This window comes from Alexandromys fortis, unplaced genomic scaffold, assembly GCF_014885135.2.
Source record: "Alexandromys fortis isolate MF-2015 unplaced genomic scaffold, M_Fortis_MF-2015_v1.1 scaffold_172, whole genome shotgun sequence".
NCBI lineage: Eukaryota > Metazoa > Chordata > Mammalia > Rodentia > Cricetidae > Alexandromys > Alexandromys fortis.
The window spans coordinates 1,194,101-1,214,008 of NW_026068061.1; the positions used below are offsets into that span (position 1 = coordinate 1,194,101).

Below are 19,908 nucleotides of genomic sequence, written 5' to 3' on the forward strand. Positions count from 1 at the left end.
AAATGGGAGGCTGGGAGGAGGCGGAAACTTTTTTTTTCCTTTTCTCAATAAAAAAAATTAAGTAAAAAAAGAATTTTTCTGAATAAATTATAATATGAATTATAAAATTCATATTATAAAACATTCATTTTATAAAAAATAGGAATTTAATTTTTGGCCATTCTACCAAAATAAATCCCAGTTCAATGTGATCAACATCAAAATTCTAACACAATTCTTAACAGATTTTGAAAGGACAATTCTCAGCTTTATATGAAAAAAAAAACTGGACAGATTAAACAATTAAAAAAAAACTTGCTCAGCCATGCTCAATGCAGCTAAGATGGTTCTTAGCAGAAGAAGGGATAAACAAAATGTGGTATATGCACACAATGGAGTATTATCCAACTGTTTAGAAAAATGACATCAGGAAATTTGCAAGCAAATGAATGGAACTAGAAAAAAACATGCTAAGTGTTTTAACCAAGACCCAGAAAGATACTGTATTTTTGTATTCTCTTATACATGAATATTATTCATAAACTAAATGATAGCCAAGCTACAATCCATATACCCAAAAAGGTTATTCAGTAAGGACAAGTGGGGATGCATGGATCTTTCCGGGAGGGAGGAAATAGAATAGATTTTATGGGTGGCCTGGGAGTCAAGGGAAGGGGAACAGGAAGTTCAGATGTCGGGGAGAGATGGGATTGAGGAAGCTAATGGGGGGAGACAGTTAAAACTGAGGGGTATTTGCTAATAATGGTAGGGAAACCAACTGCAGTGGAAACTTCCTAAAATATATGAAGACAATCTTAATGAAGTCTCCAAATAATGAAGGAGACAGTCCCAATTGGCCATCTCTTACCATCAGATTCAGGAGTCAGAACACCTGATTGGAAGTGGACTGTATCTAATTGAGCTGTTGGGCAAGAAGTCCCATTGAGGGGCTGGAGAGATGGCTCAGAGGTTAGGAGCATTGCCTGCTCTTCCAAAGGTCCTGAGTTCAATTTCCAGCAACCACATGGTGGCTCACAGCCATCTGTAATAGGGTCTGCTGCCCTCTTCTGGCCTGCAGGCATACACACGACAGAATATTGTATAATTAATAAATAAGTAAGTATTTGAGGACCTTGGACTTCCTGCAGGGCAGGGAACCTGGACTGCTCATCATTCTGGAGAGGGAGGGGGAATGGAGTGGGGGGAGGGGGAGAGGGGGAGGGGACTGGGGGGAGGAGGAGATGTGTGGGAGGAGGGGGAGGGAAATGGGAAACGGGGAGGAGGCAGTAATTTTTCAAATAAATAAATAAATAAATATTAAAAAAAAAGAAGTCCCATGGAGGCTGGTGCCAAGATAAAGAGCTTGCTCTCTACATACTGAGAGCATTGCCCCATTGGTGAAGACAACACTCACACAACTCAATGAATATGGAGAAGTCAAGCTGGTGCCTTCATAGAATCTTTACCCATCCATTCTACTGTCTTTGGTTAGGGAAGATAATCTGTGGGCTATCAAAAGAGAAACATAAACACCAACCTAAACTACAAACTTTTTATGTATAATCTGTCTTGCCTGCAAAATATGCTAAGGGAATTGAGGCACAAAGTTTGTGGGAGTAACCAACCAATGTCTGATTTAAGTTACGGCCCACTCCACAAAATGAAACCCACACCTGACACTGCTTGGCTCACCAAGAACCAGAGATTAGATAGCCCAGAGTCCTAAGCTAAAACCAAATACTAAAACAACAACAATAAAAGTAGCAATATAATGACTTCAAATGACATTCTGCTACACTCACAGATCCACACTTTGTTCACTCATCAGCAGAGAAAATTCCTCCAGCAGCAGAGGGAACAAAGAGACCCTCATCCAGACATTACCCAGAGAGTGAGAGATCTTTGATTCCGCTTCTCTAGATGGAATGTCTCCATCAAATCCCTCTCTTCAGAGTTCAGGTAACCCCACAAAAGAAGAGGCTGAAAAAGTGTAAGAGCCAGAAGGGATGGGACGCCAGGGTAACAAGGCCCTCTAAATCAAAAGAGCAAGGCTCATATGAACTCATAGAGACTGAAGCAGCAAGCACAGGGTCTACATGCACATATATTACAGTTTTCAGTTTAATATTTTCTTTTAAAATATCAAAGATCAATGTTTATTAAAACTTTTAATAACTAAAATGAATAAAAAGGGTCTTTTGCTCTACCTTTACTCCAACATCTAGGTCCTCTGTTCCTGCCTTTTGGAGAAAACATTGCATTGTGAAATTTATTATGCAGATATGCCAACAGAAGAAAGAGAAAGAAGAAAGAGAGTTGGCTTCCTACTCCTGACATCAATTCCTCTACATTCTACCTAGTTTAGTATTTTTATGGGAGTCCTGAGTATGTGAACGACTGTGTCTCGAGTTCTTGCAGCTCTTTTCTTTCTGGTGGTTTGCCTTGTCCAAGTCTGATGTGATGGTTTTTGTTTTATCTTATCATATTTTATTTGGTCATGTTTTATTGATATATCTTAGAAGTCTGTTGTTTTCTATGAAAGACAGAAAGGAGATTCAGATGAGAGAGGAGGTGGGGAGGACCTGGGAGGAGGAATTCATATTGCTAGAGAAAAGAATGTATTTATAATAAAAAATAAAAGTGGAAAAATAAACATTTTTAAGAACTTTCAAAATAGATTCGTATTTAAAATTTCTTCTAAATAAATAATAATATATTTATAAAATTAGAACTTACTTTTAGTCTCAAATTTCCTAAAAAATACAAATATATATAAAAATATAAGTAAATATATTATAGATACTGTCTACACAGAGAATGTACAACAATATTGCTGTTACACATTATCATTCTTATGAGACCTTACATTGTCTATTAGCATGCCACCATGAGAAGACCTGACATAGAACAGTGGCTTCTTATTCCAATGATGTCATATGTATTGGTTTTATGCAAAGTAAAAAAAAAATTCTGGAGAATATAAGTAGTTAATACAAAACAAACTGAAAGAAATCGGTAAACAGTGTAAGATCACATATATTTCTAACATCCTGAATTTAAATTTAATTTCTTTTCAAGAACAAAGACTTTGCTGATAATCTGAGTTCAATACAGAGGCAATCAAATTTAATTGGTGCTTTCATTTAGGCAACTTTCACAGTTTACAAAGAATTACAGAGAATTCCAAGTGGAACTGTGGGAGCAGCTTAATTTTTTTTCATATATACCTATTGCTTTGTACACAAAGCTGGGGATACTGTTGCTGTGTTTTGGTAAATAATTCTTCTAAAAAAAAAGAACTGGCATATCTATCTTGGTAGGCCCTGAATACACTTGAAAGCGCAATTAAGAGAAGAGGAATGAATTCCCTGTCAAAACACATTACATCATGTAAAACCTACAGTACCTATCTCCAGGAAAACAAATCACATCACACAGAAAAGAAGAATGAACAGAAGGACTTGTTCTACAAAACGAATTAGTTAGCACTCATTTATTCACACGCTCATGCGCAAAGGATATAAACGCATTATACATAAGCACATTATTACTTATGTTGCATACATCATCCATTTTAGTGTTCTTTTTAATCAATTTAAAATTATACAATAATCTTTCCTTATGATACTATTGGCAGCCAGGCTTCACTAAAGACTGGCTGTTGAAAGATATCTCAAGTCAGGAAATTTCAAAGAACAGAAGAGAAAACGTCCAGTGAGTTATACCCCCTGAATGTCCTCTATTAGGTTGACTCACAGGATCTTCAGCTTTAATTTCCATGATAAAATGTCATTCATTTTGTAGTAATGTAGAATGTCTGTGGATGTGGGCATAAATGTACTCTGACTGGATCAAAACTTCAAAATCCCCAACCAACAGCAGAGGTCCACGTATCTCTACTATACTAGTGACAATAGTTGTTTTCCTAGGACTCACAGAATTCTGGCTTCTAAGACTGGTTTTCTTTCCTAACTTTAAAAATACAACAACAAAAACTTTGTTTCATCTCTATGATTTTCTTTGTGTGGTTTTCCAAACCACTGCCTCCTCAATCAATTTCCACTTTTCTTTCCCTGTTTTCAACAGTTTACTTTATCTTTGGCTCTCCATTTTTCTGTCGTGTTTGTTTGGTTGTTTTTGTTTTTAATTGACTTTTTATGGTGTTCTTGTTTTATTTGAACATCTAAAATTGTTTATTGGACATCAGCCTGGTTTCCAAAGGGAAGGCTGGACAAAAATATTAAAACAAAAAACTGAACAAAGACCATGAAGAACCAATCCTACTCTAACCTGGGTGCTCACTTTGTGATTTCTCTACCTCCCTAGGATTTGGACACAACCAGAAGAGAGTTGGAGAGGCAGGTAAATGAGCCATCTAACTCAAAGTACAGAGATGGATGACGGTCAGGGACAGAGCCATCTGGGACACTGTGCAGGCATTCTGGCTACGGTGTGAGTAACAGAAGAAATGGAGGAGAGTTTGGAAGCTGGAGACATGGTACTAGGATTTTCTTTTCAGGAGACTGGCCCCACAAAAGTCCTGTAGGCCAGATATGGCAGTGGCTAGCATCTCAAACTGACTTCTTTATTATCACCTGCCTTTCAGATGGCTACCATGAATAGGTCCCCAGAACCTCTTTGTCTAACGTAGATGCAACACTGCATATGGTATTTAACACTGATGGCATAAATCCTAATAATGGCTCCTGGAGCATTATTAGGTCCTCCTTTAAAGTACTCCTGGAATTCTGCAGGGAAGAACTGGTAGACTTCCAGTGTCCAGTCTGCAGGCCCCAGCTACTTCTTGTGCTCTTCCTCCTACGTTTTCTCCTGGCCTTAAAGATAAGCAGTTTGGCATGACTCCAGACTCTTGGTCAACTGCCAGATGAAATGCATCAATACGGGCTGGTAGGAGCACACTTGCCTTTTCCATTTCCAGGCTGAAGCATAAGTTGGCTGTGTCCTCACACACCTGGTGAACACTGTTCAAAAGGTATCTTTGGCTGTCATTCCAGTAGTTAAGTAGGAGGAAATGTCTGACCGATTTTTCAAATTTCTCCACATAGGTCTTGTGTTTCTTTCCCCTCACCTCATCTTCCTTCTCTGGCTTGGCACTAATCATATAATTGATGGAGGCATTATACAAATACCAGGTAAACCATTTTTACAGTTTCCTTAAGTACAAGAGCACTAAACAACAGCATACGCATGCACCGAAGTGAACTCTCCGTGCATCTCTTCCAGCTGCTGCTCCAGTTGCACTCCTCACAAGGTGCTATGCTCCTCAAACAGCGTTGGGCCTCAGCCATCTCCAGCTTCTTCAGTTGGAGCTGGCACTCATGCATTCTGTACTTGCAGGAGCCCCATGCAAGCTATTCCATCTCTTTCTGAAATTGGTTCAGGTGTGTAACTCTCTTTAAATTTATTTTAAGAGAATTTATCACACCTAAAATATTTTTACATTAGTACTTCAGATATACTTTTTGTCACTTTCACTTATGCTTAACCTATTAGGAATACCAACACACAAGAGAACAAAATTAACCAAAAGTTAACAAAAAGTTAATCAAAGCAAGCTTAAAGAAAAAGAATAATGTTCATATCTGTATCATGTTCTAACACTGAGCCATAGTAAGAAAAAAGTATGATTCTAGTCCAAAAGTAGATAGTCCAACTACTATAAAAATCCATATAGATGTTACTTAGCCAATAGAAACAGATGTACTGTACAGCCCAGCTACACCATTCCTGGAACGTAACTTCCCAGAGAACACCAGTTCAGTACATCACAAAGATACTTGCATGTGAGTGTTCATAAGGCCCAGCTACACCATTCCTGTGATATATGTTTCCCCAGAGGACCCCAGGTCAGCACATCACAGAGACAGTTACATGTGCGTGCTCACCACAGTTCTAGTCACAGCAGCTGTTATGACACCAAACACAGGCGTTATACAACAGGATGACATATAAAATGTGACAAAAATATGCAATGAAATTCTTTTATTTAGCCACAGAAAAGAATGAAACTGTCATTTGCAGGAAAGTCGATGCAACTAATAAAACTAATTATATTTATAAATTTAAGTCAGTTTCATAAAAATAGTGTTTTTTGTCATTTGTGGTTTATACATTTTTTATAGATTAAGAAAGTCATGCTTGCGTGTGTAACATAAAAGTAGAAGCAAAGCTGCTGCAACCCACATGAACAGCTACGAAGGCAGCTAAACACAGAGATATCCCTAGTTACAGCACTGTGAGAATTTTTTCTTTGAAGATTTTTCTACAATGGTTATGTGGTTCTTAAATGGGAACTCTATTGGTGAAAATGATGTGTCACAATGGAAAAAGGTAGGAAAGTTCCCTCTTAGGGAGTGCAAAGAGATACAGGAGTAAGTGCTGTGCGACAATGGTCTTGTACCCTGTCACTTGTATTATTTTAATAAAACACTGAATGACCAGTAGCCAGGCAAGAAGTATAGGCAGGGAAACCAGAATAGGAGAATTCTGGGGAGAGGAAAGGTTCACTCTGAAGTCTTCACAGAGGAAGCTAAACACAGAAGAAGCAAGATGAGAATGCCTCATTGATAAAAGGTACCAAGCCACATAGCTAACACAGACAAGAATTATGGGCTAATTTAAGATGTAAGAGTTAATAGGAAGCCTGAGCTAATAAACCAACCAGTTTATAATTAATATAGACCTCTGTGTGTTTCTTTGGGATTGAACAGCTGTGGGACTGGGCTGGAAAGAAACTTCTGCCAACAGGTAAGGGTCCAAAAAGATGTAAATGTTCCTGTCAGAATTTCTGGGTCTCATCTGCATCTTTTTTTATGTTATCTAAATTTCTAAATAAAAAAAAACTGTCAAAGAGTTTTGCATATACAAACTGTTGAATATTAACTGTGCTTTATTATTTCCAACTGAGAAAACTCATCTGTGCTCATGCATTTGCAATCTTCAATAACAAAGGCTAAGGTGGCTTGAGCCTTTTATAACTTAGTATGATAATTTCTCATGCCATGCCCACAATTAAAGTTATTTCTTCTGTAAAGGTCAGAGTTTAATGTAGGCCCCTGATACCCTATATAAGGACACTATTCATAGAAGAAATACAATGGCTTAAGACTTCTATTAATTTTACCACTGCTTTAAAAGAGCATGCCAAGAAAGAGTCAAATTGTTGGGAGCCGATTTGAGTGGCTGCCATTACAAGATGGCATTTGGCCCCGGCCTCCCTTGATAAATAACTCCATATTAAGGTTGCAGTTCTTCCACCAGAAAACAGGGGGAGTTGTTGTGATCTAGCTGCCCACACTCCCCCTGACCGGCAGGGGAACTTCCTTGTGGTCTGTAATTGACAAGGATGTTCCCATGCTTTCTTTCCAGCCGGTGAGTCTCCAGAAAAGCAGTTAAAGTATCAAAGTATCAAAGGTTGCTAGGCAGACTCCCTATATAAGCAGCTACATCTCAGAGCTTGGGGCCCTTGCTTTCTGCTCTCCCTTCAACCAAGAGGCTCCAATAAAGCGTGATTTGGGAAGAATCCTTGTCTGGTGGCTGTTCCTTCCTGCTGGTCAGGGAGTTCGCTGCAACTGGTGCCGAAACCCAGGACACTGGGACAAGCTTTGGTACCGAGTGAGGGGCCAAAGAGGATTCAGATGATGAATTTCTAGTTCACAAAGGCATTCAAAAATGCTGGCTCCTTTCTGAGTAGAAGAAGCATGCAACACTTAGATCTCACCCTTTCCCTTATGTGCTGCCAGGAAGCTCCTACTGATTCCTAAACTGCTTACAAAAGTGATATTGGATTTATACTTTACATTATCTAGCAACTTCTCACCTTTATTCATATTTTGTCACTGTACTTAATATCATTTAATTGGTGCTTAGGAAAAGTTACTTCACAGTGTGGGGAGATGGCTCATCTCATCAGTAAAGAGTACCTGCTATTCTTACAGGCTTCCTGGGTTAAATTCCCAGAACCCAAACAGCAGCTCAGAAACATCTGCAAATCCAGTTCCAAAAGACCAATTCCTTCTTTGGGAGTCTATGGGCACCAGGCACACACATGGTGCATAAACATAAATGCAGATAAACAATAATATATATATATATATGTATGTGTGTGAATACATATACACATATGTATATACAAGTGTATAAATATATGCAAGTATTTATTTTTTAAAAAGAAAAGCGAACTCAAATATTTTATGATCAAGACAAGGAAAGAGAGACTAGACACATTTTAAATAAAAAATATTAAGACCACCCCCATGCAAACTTAACACAAGGCAGAACAAAAATTCAAATGGAGAAAAAATATCATGAAATTTGTAGGTAAATGAATAGAACTAGGCAAAAAAATCATTCTGAATGAGGTACCCAAGACCAAGGAAAACCAAATATGGAATGTGTTTGCTTTTATGTGGGTATTAGCTGATAGATCATTAATACTGAGGTTGCAATCTGTAGAACCACAGAGGTTAGGACTATGAGAGACAGATATATCTTGTTAGGAAAGGGAAATAGAATAGTGATGGATGGGGGGACTAGAATAAGAGGATCAGTGGGAGGGAGAGAAGAACGGGAGTTAAGGGACGGAATGTGGGAAGAGACAGCTTAACATTAAGGACCATTTGAAGGTAATATGGCAATCTACTAGAGTAGAAGCTTACTAAAATATATACATATAAGAAGGTGATCAAAAAAAATCATCAAATAATGGGCAGAGTCCCAACTGGTCATCTCTTGTAACCAAATGAAGTTTCTAGTACCTGAACTGGTTATATCAAATTGAGTTGTTAACCAATGGGTCCTATGGAAATCCCCAAACAACTCATGCTGTTGCCAAAAGTATAGGTTGCTAGGTGGCTCTCCACAAACACCAAAGGTCCCATTGCTGAGGATAATATCCACACAACTCAATGAACATGGAGAGGTTGAACTGATGGCTACATAGAGCTTTCACCATTCCAGCATCATTAGTACTGGAAAGTTCTCTACATGCTACCAAAAAATAAATGTAAACACCAACACAGCTACAAACCAATGAATCAACTGCAAGATATGCTAGTGCAATGGTGGCACAAAGCTTGTGAAAGTAACCAACCAATATTTGATTTGACTCAAGGCCACTCCGTGAACTGAGTTATTAAACACCCAACACTGTTTGGATGGCCACGAACCTGACAGTAGATAGCCTAGGGACCTAGCGGAAGAACAAATACTAATGTTCTTCTAAAAAAGAAAAGTAGCAATAAAATGTCTCCTAACAACTTTCTGCTATACTCAGGTGAGCACTTTGTTCAGCCATCACCCAAATCCCTTTCACAGCAGATGGAAACAAATACAGAAACCCACAGTCAGATGTTATGCAGAGAGTGAGAGATCTTGGAACACACAGCCCTTAATGGAACGTTTCATCAAATTCCTCCCCTCAGGGTTCAGTGAACCCTGCAGAAGAGAAGGATGAAAGAGCATAAGATCCAGAGAGAATGGAGGACACTAAGAAAACAAGGCCTTCTCAGTCAACATGAGAAGAGCTTACGTGAACTCAGAGACTAGAGGAGCATGCACAGGCCTGCATGGGTCTGCACCAGGTGCTCCGCGTTTATAATATAGCTTCCAAATTAGTGTCTTTATGGGATTCCTGAGTGCGGAATCAAGTGACCTCTCTTGGGCTCTTTTCCTTCTGTTCATCTGTCTTTGTCTAACTTTGTTGAGTTAGTTTTTGTTATATCTTTTATTTTATTTAATTATTATTCCTTAAAAGTTTTTTTTCTTTTTTTTTTCTCTAATGTCAGAAAGAACCTGGGAGGAGTAGAGGGACAGGAAACTATAATCAGGCTATATTACGTGAGAAAGGAATCTATTTCCAATAAAAGGGGAAAGAGAAGATTGGGGTAGAGGCGAAAAGTGGCTATATTAACACCAATTCATATCTAGGCCTAGTGAAACAAATAAAACAAAATGGACACAAGATAGCTGCATGTTATGCCACTATCACACAAAACAGCAAGTCTCTTGTATGTATTTTGGTTATTAAAATCACTGGAAGTAACCAGACCATTTTAAAAGAATAATTTTGTTACTTACATATCTAAAATAAAACAAAATAATAAAACATTAATATGAATGTAAAAATGTTTTAAAAGAATATTTTAATATTTAGTATTGCTCTTTCGAAACAAACTTCCCATTAATTTAAACATCAAACTTTTTTTAAAAAAAGCAACATTTTAATACAAGACATGTGCTCCTCAAACATTATCAACTTGACTGATAATGTTTAATATCATCTGACCTCCAAATAGTCTGAAATTGTGCATATCCAAATGTGATTTAAGTAATTTATCCATACATACCAAGTGTACTTATTAAAAACTAATTCACAGGTATAAATGCTGAATCTTGCCTAAAAGGCATCCATTTCAAAAGGTAAATAGAAATCGGAATAATATGATAAGTCAGCATCAATGGTTTTGTGACAAAAGCACACCTATTACCCTATTCTTCCTGACTGTAGGGACATAGGTGAATGAGTGATCTCAATGGGACACAGCATTTGACATTGCTTTTTCTTCTAAAGCTCTTTTTTTTTTCCATGGCACCCCTTCCAAGATGTCATTTTTATTAAAGATTTATTAATGTATGTATTTTATTTGTACGAGTGTTCTACCTGCATGCCAAAAGAGGACATCAGATGCTGTTATAGATGGTCGTAAGCCACCAGTGGTTGCTGGGAATTGAACTTGGGACCTCTGGAAGAGCAGCCAGAGCTTTTAACCCCTATGATCTCGACAAGTCATTTTGTTTATTTGTAATATAATGTACACATTACAAAATCTGAGAGTTCAGATACCACTTTAATAAGCAATATACTTTTAGAAAATAAGTTTATAAAAATTGACAACAAAGGGCACGTCTTTAATATCATGACGCATTTATGAAAAATAAAAAGTTCATGAAAGAACAATAGTTAAAAGTGGCAGACAAAAAGGAGCATCACAATAAGGTTCAAAAAGTTGGGGTGACACTCATAATGAACAAAGATTTTCATTAAATCTACAGTGTTACAGTATAGTATACAACAAGACCTCTACAGGGAATTCATAATAATGTGACCATTCCTACCTTATAACCAGGTCCTAATTGATGAACTGCAAATATCTGTGCTGGGTTAAGAGCTTCACTGAACACATACACGGCCCCAAGCTGACCACAGAATACCCTATTGGCATCAGCAGTTTCTGAAGATCCAAGAAAGCACTTGTCATAGCTCTATTTTTAAAAGTCACAAGAAATGAATTGTTATTTTTTAAAGACAGATCATTTAAGAATACACTTCTTCATTAACATAACTATGTTAAGATACCAATAATAGTGAAAGTACTGAAAAAGCTATTTCCAGGTATTTCAATAATGAAAGTCAATGAACAAGTTTTAGAGAAAGTCAGTTACATAGGAGTTAAGCACACACCATCCTTCACATTCTCAAATTTGACCGCTTTTTCAAATTTTAACACTAAAGACAAAGAGTTTATAATTGAATTCATACCTCAGAAGACAAATTATAAATTGTTGACTGAAGCAAAGTTAATTTCAAATTGCTAATATTCACAGCTGATCAAATTTAGAGAGGTTAAAGTGAATCAAAAGACAGACTTTATCAAATCTTGACTATAAATCCATAGTGTTAATTTTTTTTAAATCTTCTTAATTTCTCCACATGGATATACCATAGTTTTTTTCTGCACTAAATGATGAAGAAAATCAGCCTCATCATTTATGAGTAGGGATTATACAGGAACAATTACACAATAATGATTCAATCTGCTCACAATATCATCCACTAAATGATCTCCCAAACTGAAAGTATGGCACACCTACATCCTTTCAATGCCAACCACTAAAGCCAGAAACAGTAGTTACTGCCCAGTGCCCTCCCTCAGGATATCCTGCACATTAATTCTTATGAGAACACCAATATTCAACTATCAATATAGATAGAGACACAGAGAAGTCAATTAGTGGATAGACAGATCTATCAAATATGAAATCCCATTTGTGCCTCACACAATAATGAAATAAAATGTTAATGGAATACAAGAACTCATCACTAAATATTCAAGTGTAATTTAAATTGTGTAAACTAAAAGTTATTACTACATAAGGAATTTGTATATGCCTAGGCTTCTCCATTTCTTGAAGGACTATCACAGCAAATTTAAAAATCTTTCGTCTTTTTTTGGGGAGGGGGGTGTTGTTCTAAATACTGTCTTTTCAGTTTCAGTCAAAAAAAACTGGAGGGGCTTTCTTTATAATATGTTAGAGACAATATCAGTGTGTAGGAAAAATCATATTTCTGTGTTCTTATTTGCCTGTGGTTGCCCTATGAGTCTGTTGGGCAGTAAAACACATTTTTCCTATAAGGAAGGGCACAGGAAAAAACTTTCTAAGTTCTGTGAGTTCCAGGTAGCTTCTGTGTATAGTCATATTGATTTTCTCTTTGCTTTTGTGTCTTAAAAATGTTCTTAGTGAAAATCCAGGAATCTTAGCTTCCCAATCATACAAAAACAAGATAAAGACTACTTGGCTGGATTGGGACAACTTGTCACCCACAGATTGGGGACAATGTAAACAGTACCATTCATTTAAGAGAAAACAGAACAAGAGAATACAACCTAACCCCTGCCCTCCAAGGTATTAAAATTAAAGGAGATGCAGACAAAATTTAGAAGTTTATTTTACTTATTTTTTCTTAAAAATGAGTCATTATTAAAACAAGATAAACTATAGTAGTGGGTTTTTTGGTTTTTTTTAATTTGTTTATTTCTTTATTAATTAATTAAAGATTTCTGTCTCTTCCCCACCGCCGCCTCTCCTTTCCCTCCCCCTCCCTCAATCAAGTCCCCCTCCCTCGTCAGCCCAAAGAGCAATCAGGGTTGCTGCACTGTGGGAAGTCCAAGGACCACCCACCTCCATCCAGGTCTAGTAAGGTGGGCGTCCAAACTGCCTAGGCTCCCACAAAACCAATAGGTGCAGTAGGATCAAAAACCCATTGCCATTGTTCTTGGGGTCTCAGTAGTCCTCCTTGTCCGCTATGTTCAGCGAGACTGGTTTTAACCCAGGCTTTTTCAGACCTAGGCCAGCTGGCCTTGGAACTCAAGAAACTAGACCGTAAAAGGCTAATCAACCCAATTATAAAATGGGGCACTGAGCTGAACAGAGATCTCTCAACAGAAGAAGTTCAAATGGCCAAAGGACACCTAAGGTCATGCTCAACTTCCTTAGTGATCAGGGAAATGCAAATCAAGACAACTTTAAGATACCATCTTACACCTGTCAGAATGGCTAAAATCAAAAACACCAATGATAGCCTTTGCTGGAGAGGATGCGGAGAAAGGGGTACACTCATCCATTGCTGGTGGGAATACAAACTTGTGCAACCACTCTGGAAAGCAGTGTGGGGGTTTCTCAGCAAATTCGGGATCAACCTACCTATAGTAGTGTTTTAAAAGTTAAATGAAGAATAAACACAAATATAAAAGCTCTGACTTTGCCCTGTATGTATGATGACTTCAATGTTCAAGATGAAGTTTAGTACTTGTAAAAAAACTATTTTAAATGTTCCCTAGCATCTGTTATGTCATATCTTATGTAACTGATATTAGCTGTGTACATTAGACTGATATGTTAGGTATGTGTTATATGACGCTTAATTGTTAATCTATGGAATTAAAATTCTGTATTTAAGGTAATCAGAAAAAGAAAAAAATGAGTCATTATGACTACAACTTGAAAATACTGAAAGGGTTGTGTATCACTGGCCTCAAAGATAATTTCAGCACTACAAACCACGTTTCACTTTGGCCCTTAAATGCCAGGAGAAAGGGAACACCCAAGCTACAAAACTAGCAAGCGTTTTTGAGATTTCAACTCTATGTCTGCTCCATCTAGATCAGTGTCACCTCTCCAAGACAGACACACAAAGTGAAGCAAGTGTCTCTGTGTTTTGATGGCAAAACATCCTGAATGTGACCTGTCTTCTGTTTTCAAAGTCCTTTTCCCTAACAGATTCCAAGCACTGCAGTCATATTGAGGTCTCTTTGTATTTGTTTTTTGTGTTTGTTCGTTTGTTTGGGTTTTTTGATTTTGAGACAGTGTTTCTCTGTCTGTCCTGGAACTCTGACTGTTCTGGAACTCACTTTGTAGACTAGAATAGCCTCAAACTCAAGAGACACAGCTGCCTCTGACTCCTGAGTGCTGGGATTAAAGGTATGTACCACCATACCTAGCCAAATTGAAGTTTTTACAGTATAAACTTGGGAAGCTTTTTGCCCTGGGTCAGATGGCAAGCCCAGGCCTATGTTTGCATATGAGATACCTATATGATCCCAAGACACCACATAACCTCATCATATCTTTAATTTTTTAAAATATCATTAAATCATGTGTCTGAAACAACCGCATGCTATATTTAAAAGTTAAATATAAATTACATTAATTAAAAATTAAATATAAATTAATAAAACCTTTCAAACAGAAATTTGCATTTTCTACAAAATAGTCATTACTTATATTACAATGAGAGAACATCTTGTAAAATACATTTAAGAAATTCAGACTTACATCATTTGTGTTAACATGCCAAGCCATGTCACCATAGGATACCAGCTGGCCATTAACGTAACAACGGATCTCACTGTTCCTCCATCGATTGTAGATGTGGACAATGCTGATCATGTACCACTGCAATACAACAACTAAGATGTCAAATGTCACATGCAGTTACTACTGTCTAAAATATAGTCACAGCCTTTGCACTTCCCTACAAGAGGTCTCAAGAAGTTTGCATCTCATGGCCCTTTCTCCCATTTCTTATGCCCCTCATGAAAGAAAAGGCCAGGGAACTCCCAACCCCCAACACTGATATACAGAAAAAGAAGTGACTGCTTATGAACTGACGGAAAGGCACACAGCATTTGAAGGCAATCACAGAAAAATCACTATGAGTGAATAAACTTCATATGTAACGCTCAGGATGAAAAAAATGCTCAATTAAAAAGGGGAAATAATGTTGAGAGCAAAAGGATGCACAGAGCCTTCATGAAACCTTCCTCAGTTTAGATATCACAGCATCTGTAGCAAAGTGACCTTTGGCTTTCTGCACAATGGTTTATTCCTAAATATCATGGGAAAAATGAGATTATATCATAATAGTTTAGAAAAATAACTGGCAATCGTGCTGAAGTATAGCTGCCAGGCAAGTGTGGATGCCGATAAGCCTACAAAGCTTCAAAAAGGAAACCATCAGAGCCTGAATTAAGAAGACGAATGAATACACTGAGTCAGAAAAGTAGGAGTTTTCAATAGTTTCACTTAAATGGATTGATAACATTAACTTATTTAATAAAATATGATGATCAGGTCTAGAGTTTTGAAACAATTTATTTTGGATCGTAAGTACAATACTTAAGATATATGAATACATGAATGTATAAATTAACGGCTAAGTTAATCTCAGTTAACTTATATTTATTTTTCTGTTTCTTGAGATGATCAAAATGTAGGAGATACAAGTGAGTTTTCCCCATTTCAAAGGACCCCAGTGTTTGACATATTTTTATGTTAAAACCTAACAGAGTAGAGAAGCACACTGACACTGATCATATATACTGTGACCTATGTTCAATTTTGAGATTCAAAACTGGTACACAAAAGTGTACAACAAGAAATAAGAAAAAGTACATATACTGATACGAAGAATTCCTGAGGTTATATATTACAACTAAAGAAAATAAATAAGTAAAAATATAACATAATATTTACACAAATATCACTAGAAGCCATGCACTGACCACTTTTTACAAATGAGGTAACATGCTAATAGTTACACTCATTTTCACAGGGTCAAACACCTCTCAAGTGGTGCTGCTGGGTGCACGTCTTTTTAGGAATGGTCAGTAACCCACTCACTGTGGCATAGTTTTCCCTTATTGAAGTATAATAAGAATGTAACTACCACAACTCCTGGAAAATTAAGAAAGAAAAAAATAGATGATTTTTCTATAATAACAATAAAGCCAAATAATTATAACTATGATTTTCAATTTTGAGATTTATTAGAATATTCGCAAAAAAAATTGAAGCTGAATCAATCCCTGGGACCTACTCCTCCCAAGAGCCTTTGCCATCCCTGTATTTAAAATCCAAAAAGAAATAGGAGTGTGTTTTCATAAGCAAACAGAGAAAAAAATAAAATGTGAACAAATGGATTGAACTGCTTTTACTTCACTAATAACAATTCCACCTGCTTGCTTGTTTTTAACTTCTACCTGATTTTTGGTATTGTTATACTTTATTATAAAACTTTCTTATAATTTCCATTAAGGATCTGGGTAGATGAAAAGGGGAAAGGATCAGGTAGGAGTTGGAAAAGGGAAAACCATGATCAGAATATATTATGTGAAAAAAATGTATTTTAAATAAAAAACTACAGTATTTGTCAAAAATATATATTTCTAACATTTGCAATTCTAATAATCTTTATTTATATCCAGATCAGTGGTTCTCAACCTTCTTAATGCCATGACTCTTTAACATACCTCCTCATGCTGTTACTTCATAACCATAACTTCGCTACTGTTGTGACCTATATTGTAAATATCTGCTATGCAGGACATCTGATAAACAGCCCCCACAAGCTGAGGAGCACTGACCTAGACTGATGGCACTTATGTCTTTAGAAAGCAAAAGCTCTTTTTATTTAAATATTTTTTTCTTGTGTCTCCATGTGTGTCAGTGTGAAGGTGTTAGATCCACTGGAACTGGAGTTAAAGACAATTGTGAGCTGTCACTGTATGTATTGGGATTTGAACCTGGGTTCTCTGGAAGAAAAATAAGTACTCTTAATCTTTGAGCCATTTCTCTAGATTAAGTCATATTTTTATATAGCTACCCAATTTATTGGTATTCTACTGAATTCAATACTCTGACAGTCATTTGAGAGAGTAAAAATGAATCCATAACAGATTTTAATCAAAACACTCACTAAATGGGCATATAAATGAATGATGAAGATTTGAAAAGGATAATTATTAGAAGAGTGGCATTAATTACATCTGAAAATAATAGATATCAAAAGATAGGTAGGGGTACAGCTCTTTGATACAGTGCTGCCTAGCATGCATGAATCTCCTTAGTTGAATCCCCAGTGAGGAGAGGAGGGAAAAAGGGAAGGGAGAAAAAGAACCCAGAAAAAGATGACACTGAATTGTTACAAGGTAGAACAATCTGGAGGATGTGATATAAAAACTGAGAACTGTCTGAACAAGTAAACCTAATTCATTCTGATTATAAAACACATGGACAAAATGTTTATTTTGTAGTTATTGAAGAGTAAATAATTAGCTTAAGCAAATGAATATCAACAAGAAGATAAGTCTACTATTAGTGTATAAAATAGTTTAAAAAGAAACAAATCAAGATGAAGAAAAAGCAATGTGAAAAAGATAAGTAGCAAATAATGAAATTTCAAAAGGAAACAGAAGTATTCTTAAAGACATAATACAGAGTACTAGAAAAGTAATCAAAAGAAGATGAAGAACATGCCCCAATTATTATGATGACAGACATCTAAACCAGAGGATGTCAGCACACATGTGAATGTGGACCTGCAGAGAAGAAACTCAGTGTTTTTTGTTCTGAGGTTTGAGAGTGAAAAGGCACCCAAGTGGAAACATCTCACAATGGTGAGAAGACAAGGAAGAGAGCAATGAAGAATAAGAGTACAAACAATTATGAAACTGAATAAAAATCCCCAGTTTTTTAAAAAGAAAAAGAAAGTACTGTCGACTGTCACGGTCACATGCGTAGGTCCTACAGGTATGGTATTGTGTAAATATTCAGCAAGTTATTCCTGGAAGAATTAGATCAGACTCAGCAAATGAACAAGTGTTGAGAGAAACCACACATAAAGCTAGGAAGAAATCACAGGAAAGAAAAAGCAGTGAAAGGCAGGAGTAAAGTTAAAGAACATTACAGAAGTCAAAGCAACAAAGTCCTGAGACAAGGCGAATGACAACTGACATGATGTCCAAGGGAAGCATCCTCTCTGCCCTACCTTGCGTGGTTGGAAATCATACTTCACACAGTGCTGGAAACCTTTGCCTTTGGACTTCAGAGATGTGACTATCAAACAGTTGCCAACAAAATGAGCAGAGTAACCAACTCCTTTGCTAGTACGAAAACTGTATTAATACAAGAATATAAAAACTCTGATTAAAAGAAATATACCAACACCTACTAAAACCTTACACAATGAAACTTAATTCTCTGCATAGTCATAGTTAACACACTGGCCAAATAGAAATTTTAAAAAAACATAAGGTTTATAAGTAACTAAAAAATTAAGGAATTTAACTCAGGAATAATAGACCATGAAAACTTTTTATACTTAAACAAATTAATGATCAAGGTGTCTGCTGGAAAGACTGCATCAACTGTGAAGGACCATCTCCACTTAGCCATTCAAAACTCACTTCAACACAGTTCATGTTGTTAATAACAACTTGGTCTCAAGTTTTCAATGTTTATCAAAAGATCTTACAAAAAAAGCCAATTTTGTAATTATGTGAGTAAACAAATAAGTATATGTATTTCAGTCTAAGTAAGAATATGAATACTAAACAATCTTATTTAGATTTCTTTCCTGGCTATTATTATTTTTAGCCCCTAAGTCTACCTGTCGAAAAGAAAGACAGAGTAAACAAACTCTAGTGGGAATTGGTGTCTTAGCTACTACATTTGATACTAGATGATCCCTCTAACAGATTTATCTTTGTTTCTTATACTGTAATGGAAGAGAAAATAAAAAAGACACTTACCTAGAATTGATAGTAAATAAAAAAATATTAACTATATGGGTTTTACAGTAATATTTAATTTCAATATTCAAATTCATAAAAAGTCCTAAAATTAAGCATATTACTTACCAATAAAGATAAGGTTTGTCCTTATCAACATTAATGTTATTTAATGGATCCATACGAAACCAAGTGTTGAGAGTAAAGCCATTCTGATAAGGCCACTTTGCAATAGGAGGCAATGCAATTGCCTACAAGATAATGAAGCAAGGTAAATTATCAGTTAATGAAATACAAAGTCAGTACAATCAAACTTCCCTTCTCCAAACCCCGCCTTTAATTCCAACAATATAGACACATTTGACTACTGACATTCCTCAGAATTTTCTGATTCAGATTCTCTATGCTAGTTTTTGTAGGATTTCATTTTGTTAATGCAGCTGGAATAGTTACAGCCGGGAAAACCTGCCCTGGAGAGTGTTAATGGAGTCAGGGACAAACTCTAAAGCACTGGAAGCCAAACATAACAAGTAAACAGGGCACACGTGATGCATATTCACAATCTCTGCCTCAGGAAAGCCGAAGCAGGAAAACTGTGAGGTAGATGCCAGAGTTACATAGCAAGATTGTCTCCAACCCCATCCCACAACAACAACAACAAAAGAACCACAGACACATACAATATGATTTTATTTTCATTCATAGGACAATCTAGAAAGGACAAACTAATAGAACACCAAATAATCTCAAATAACAGAAAAATAGGTAAAAATAAATACATGTGTTTAAACTTACCGCAGCACTACACCCAGGAAAATTGAAAAATGTATCAGGACCATGTCTTTGTGGCATCTGATTAAGAACTGACAATAATTTTACTGCATGCCTTGGCTAAGAAAACAATAAAAGAAACAATAGTTGTACAAAGTTAACAATAATACCTAATAGAACACTTTTAATCAATGGACTGTATGGAAACTATTGAGAAAACTGTATTGAAAAGATTTACTAAATGGTTTAAGAAGGAAACAGTTATCATTACCAGTTCAAATACATGGCT

General features: G+C 36.4%; 1 protein-coding gene across 3 annotated transcripts in view; it reads right to left on the minus strand.

Annotated features, from left to right (window-relative positions):
• Nbea (neurobeachin) overlaps nt 1-19,908 on the minus strand; it is a 467,863-nt gene that overhangs the window by 393,067 nt on the left and 54,888 nt on the right. For all 3 annotated transcript variants that reach the window (XM_050120186.1, XM_050120187.1, XM_050120185.1), the window contains exons 4-8: nt 19,644-19,739; nt 18,978-19,099; nt 18,107-18,233; nt 14,614-14,733; nt 11,116-11,262 (exon numbers count right to left, since the gene is read on the minus strand). In XM_050120186.1, coding sequence (XP_049976143.1) covers nt 11,116-11,262; nt 14,614-14,733; nt 18,107-18,233; nt 18,978-19,099; nt 19,644-19,739 — 612 coding nt within the window. The remainder of the gene's footprint in view (nt 1-11,115; nt 11,263-14,613; nt 14,734-18,106; nt 18,234-18,977; nt 19,100-19,643; nt 19,740-19,908) is intronic.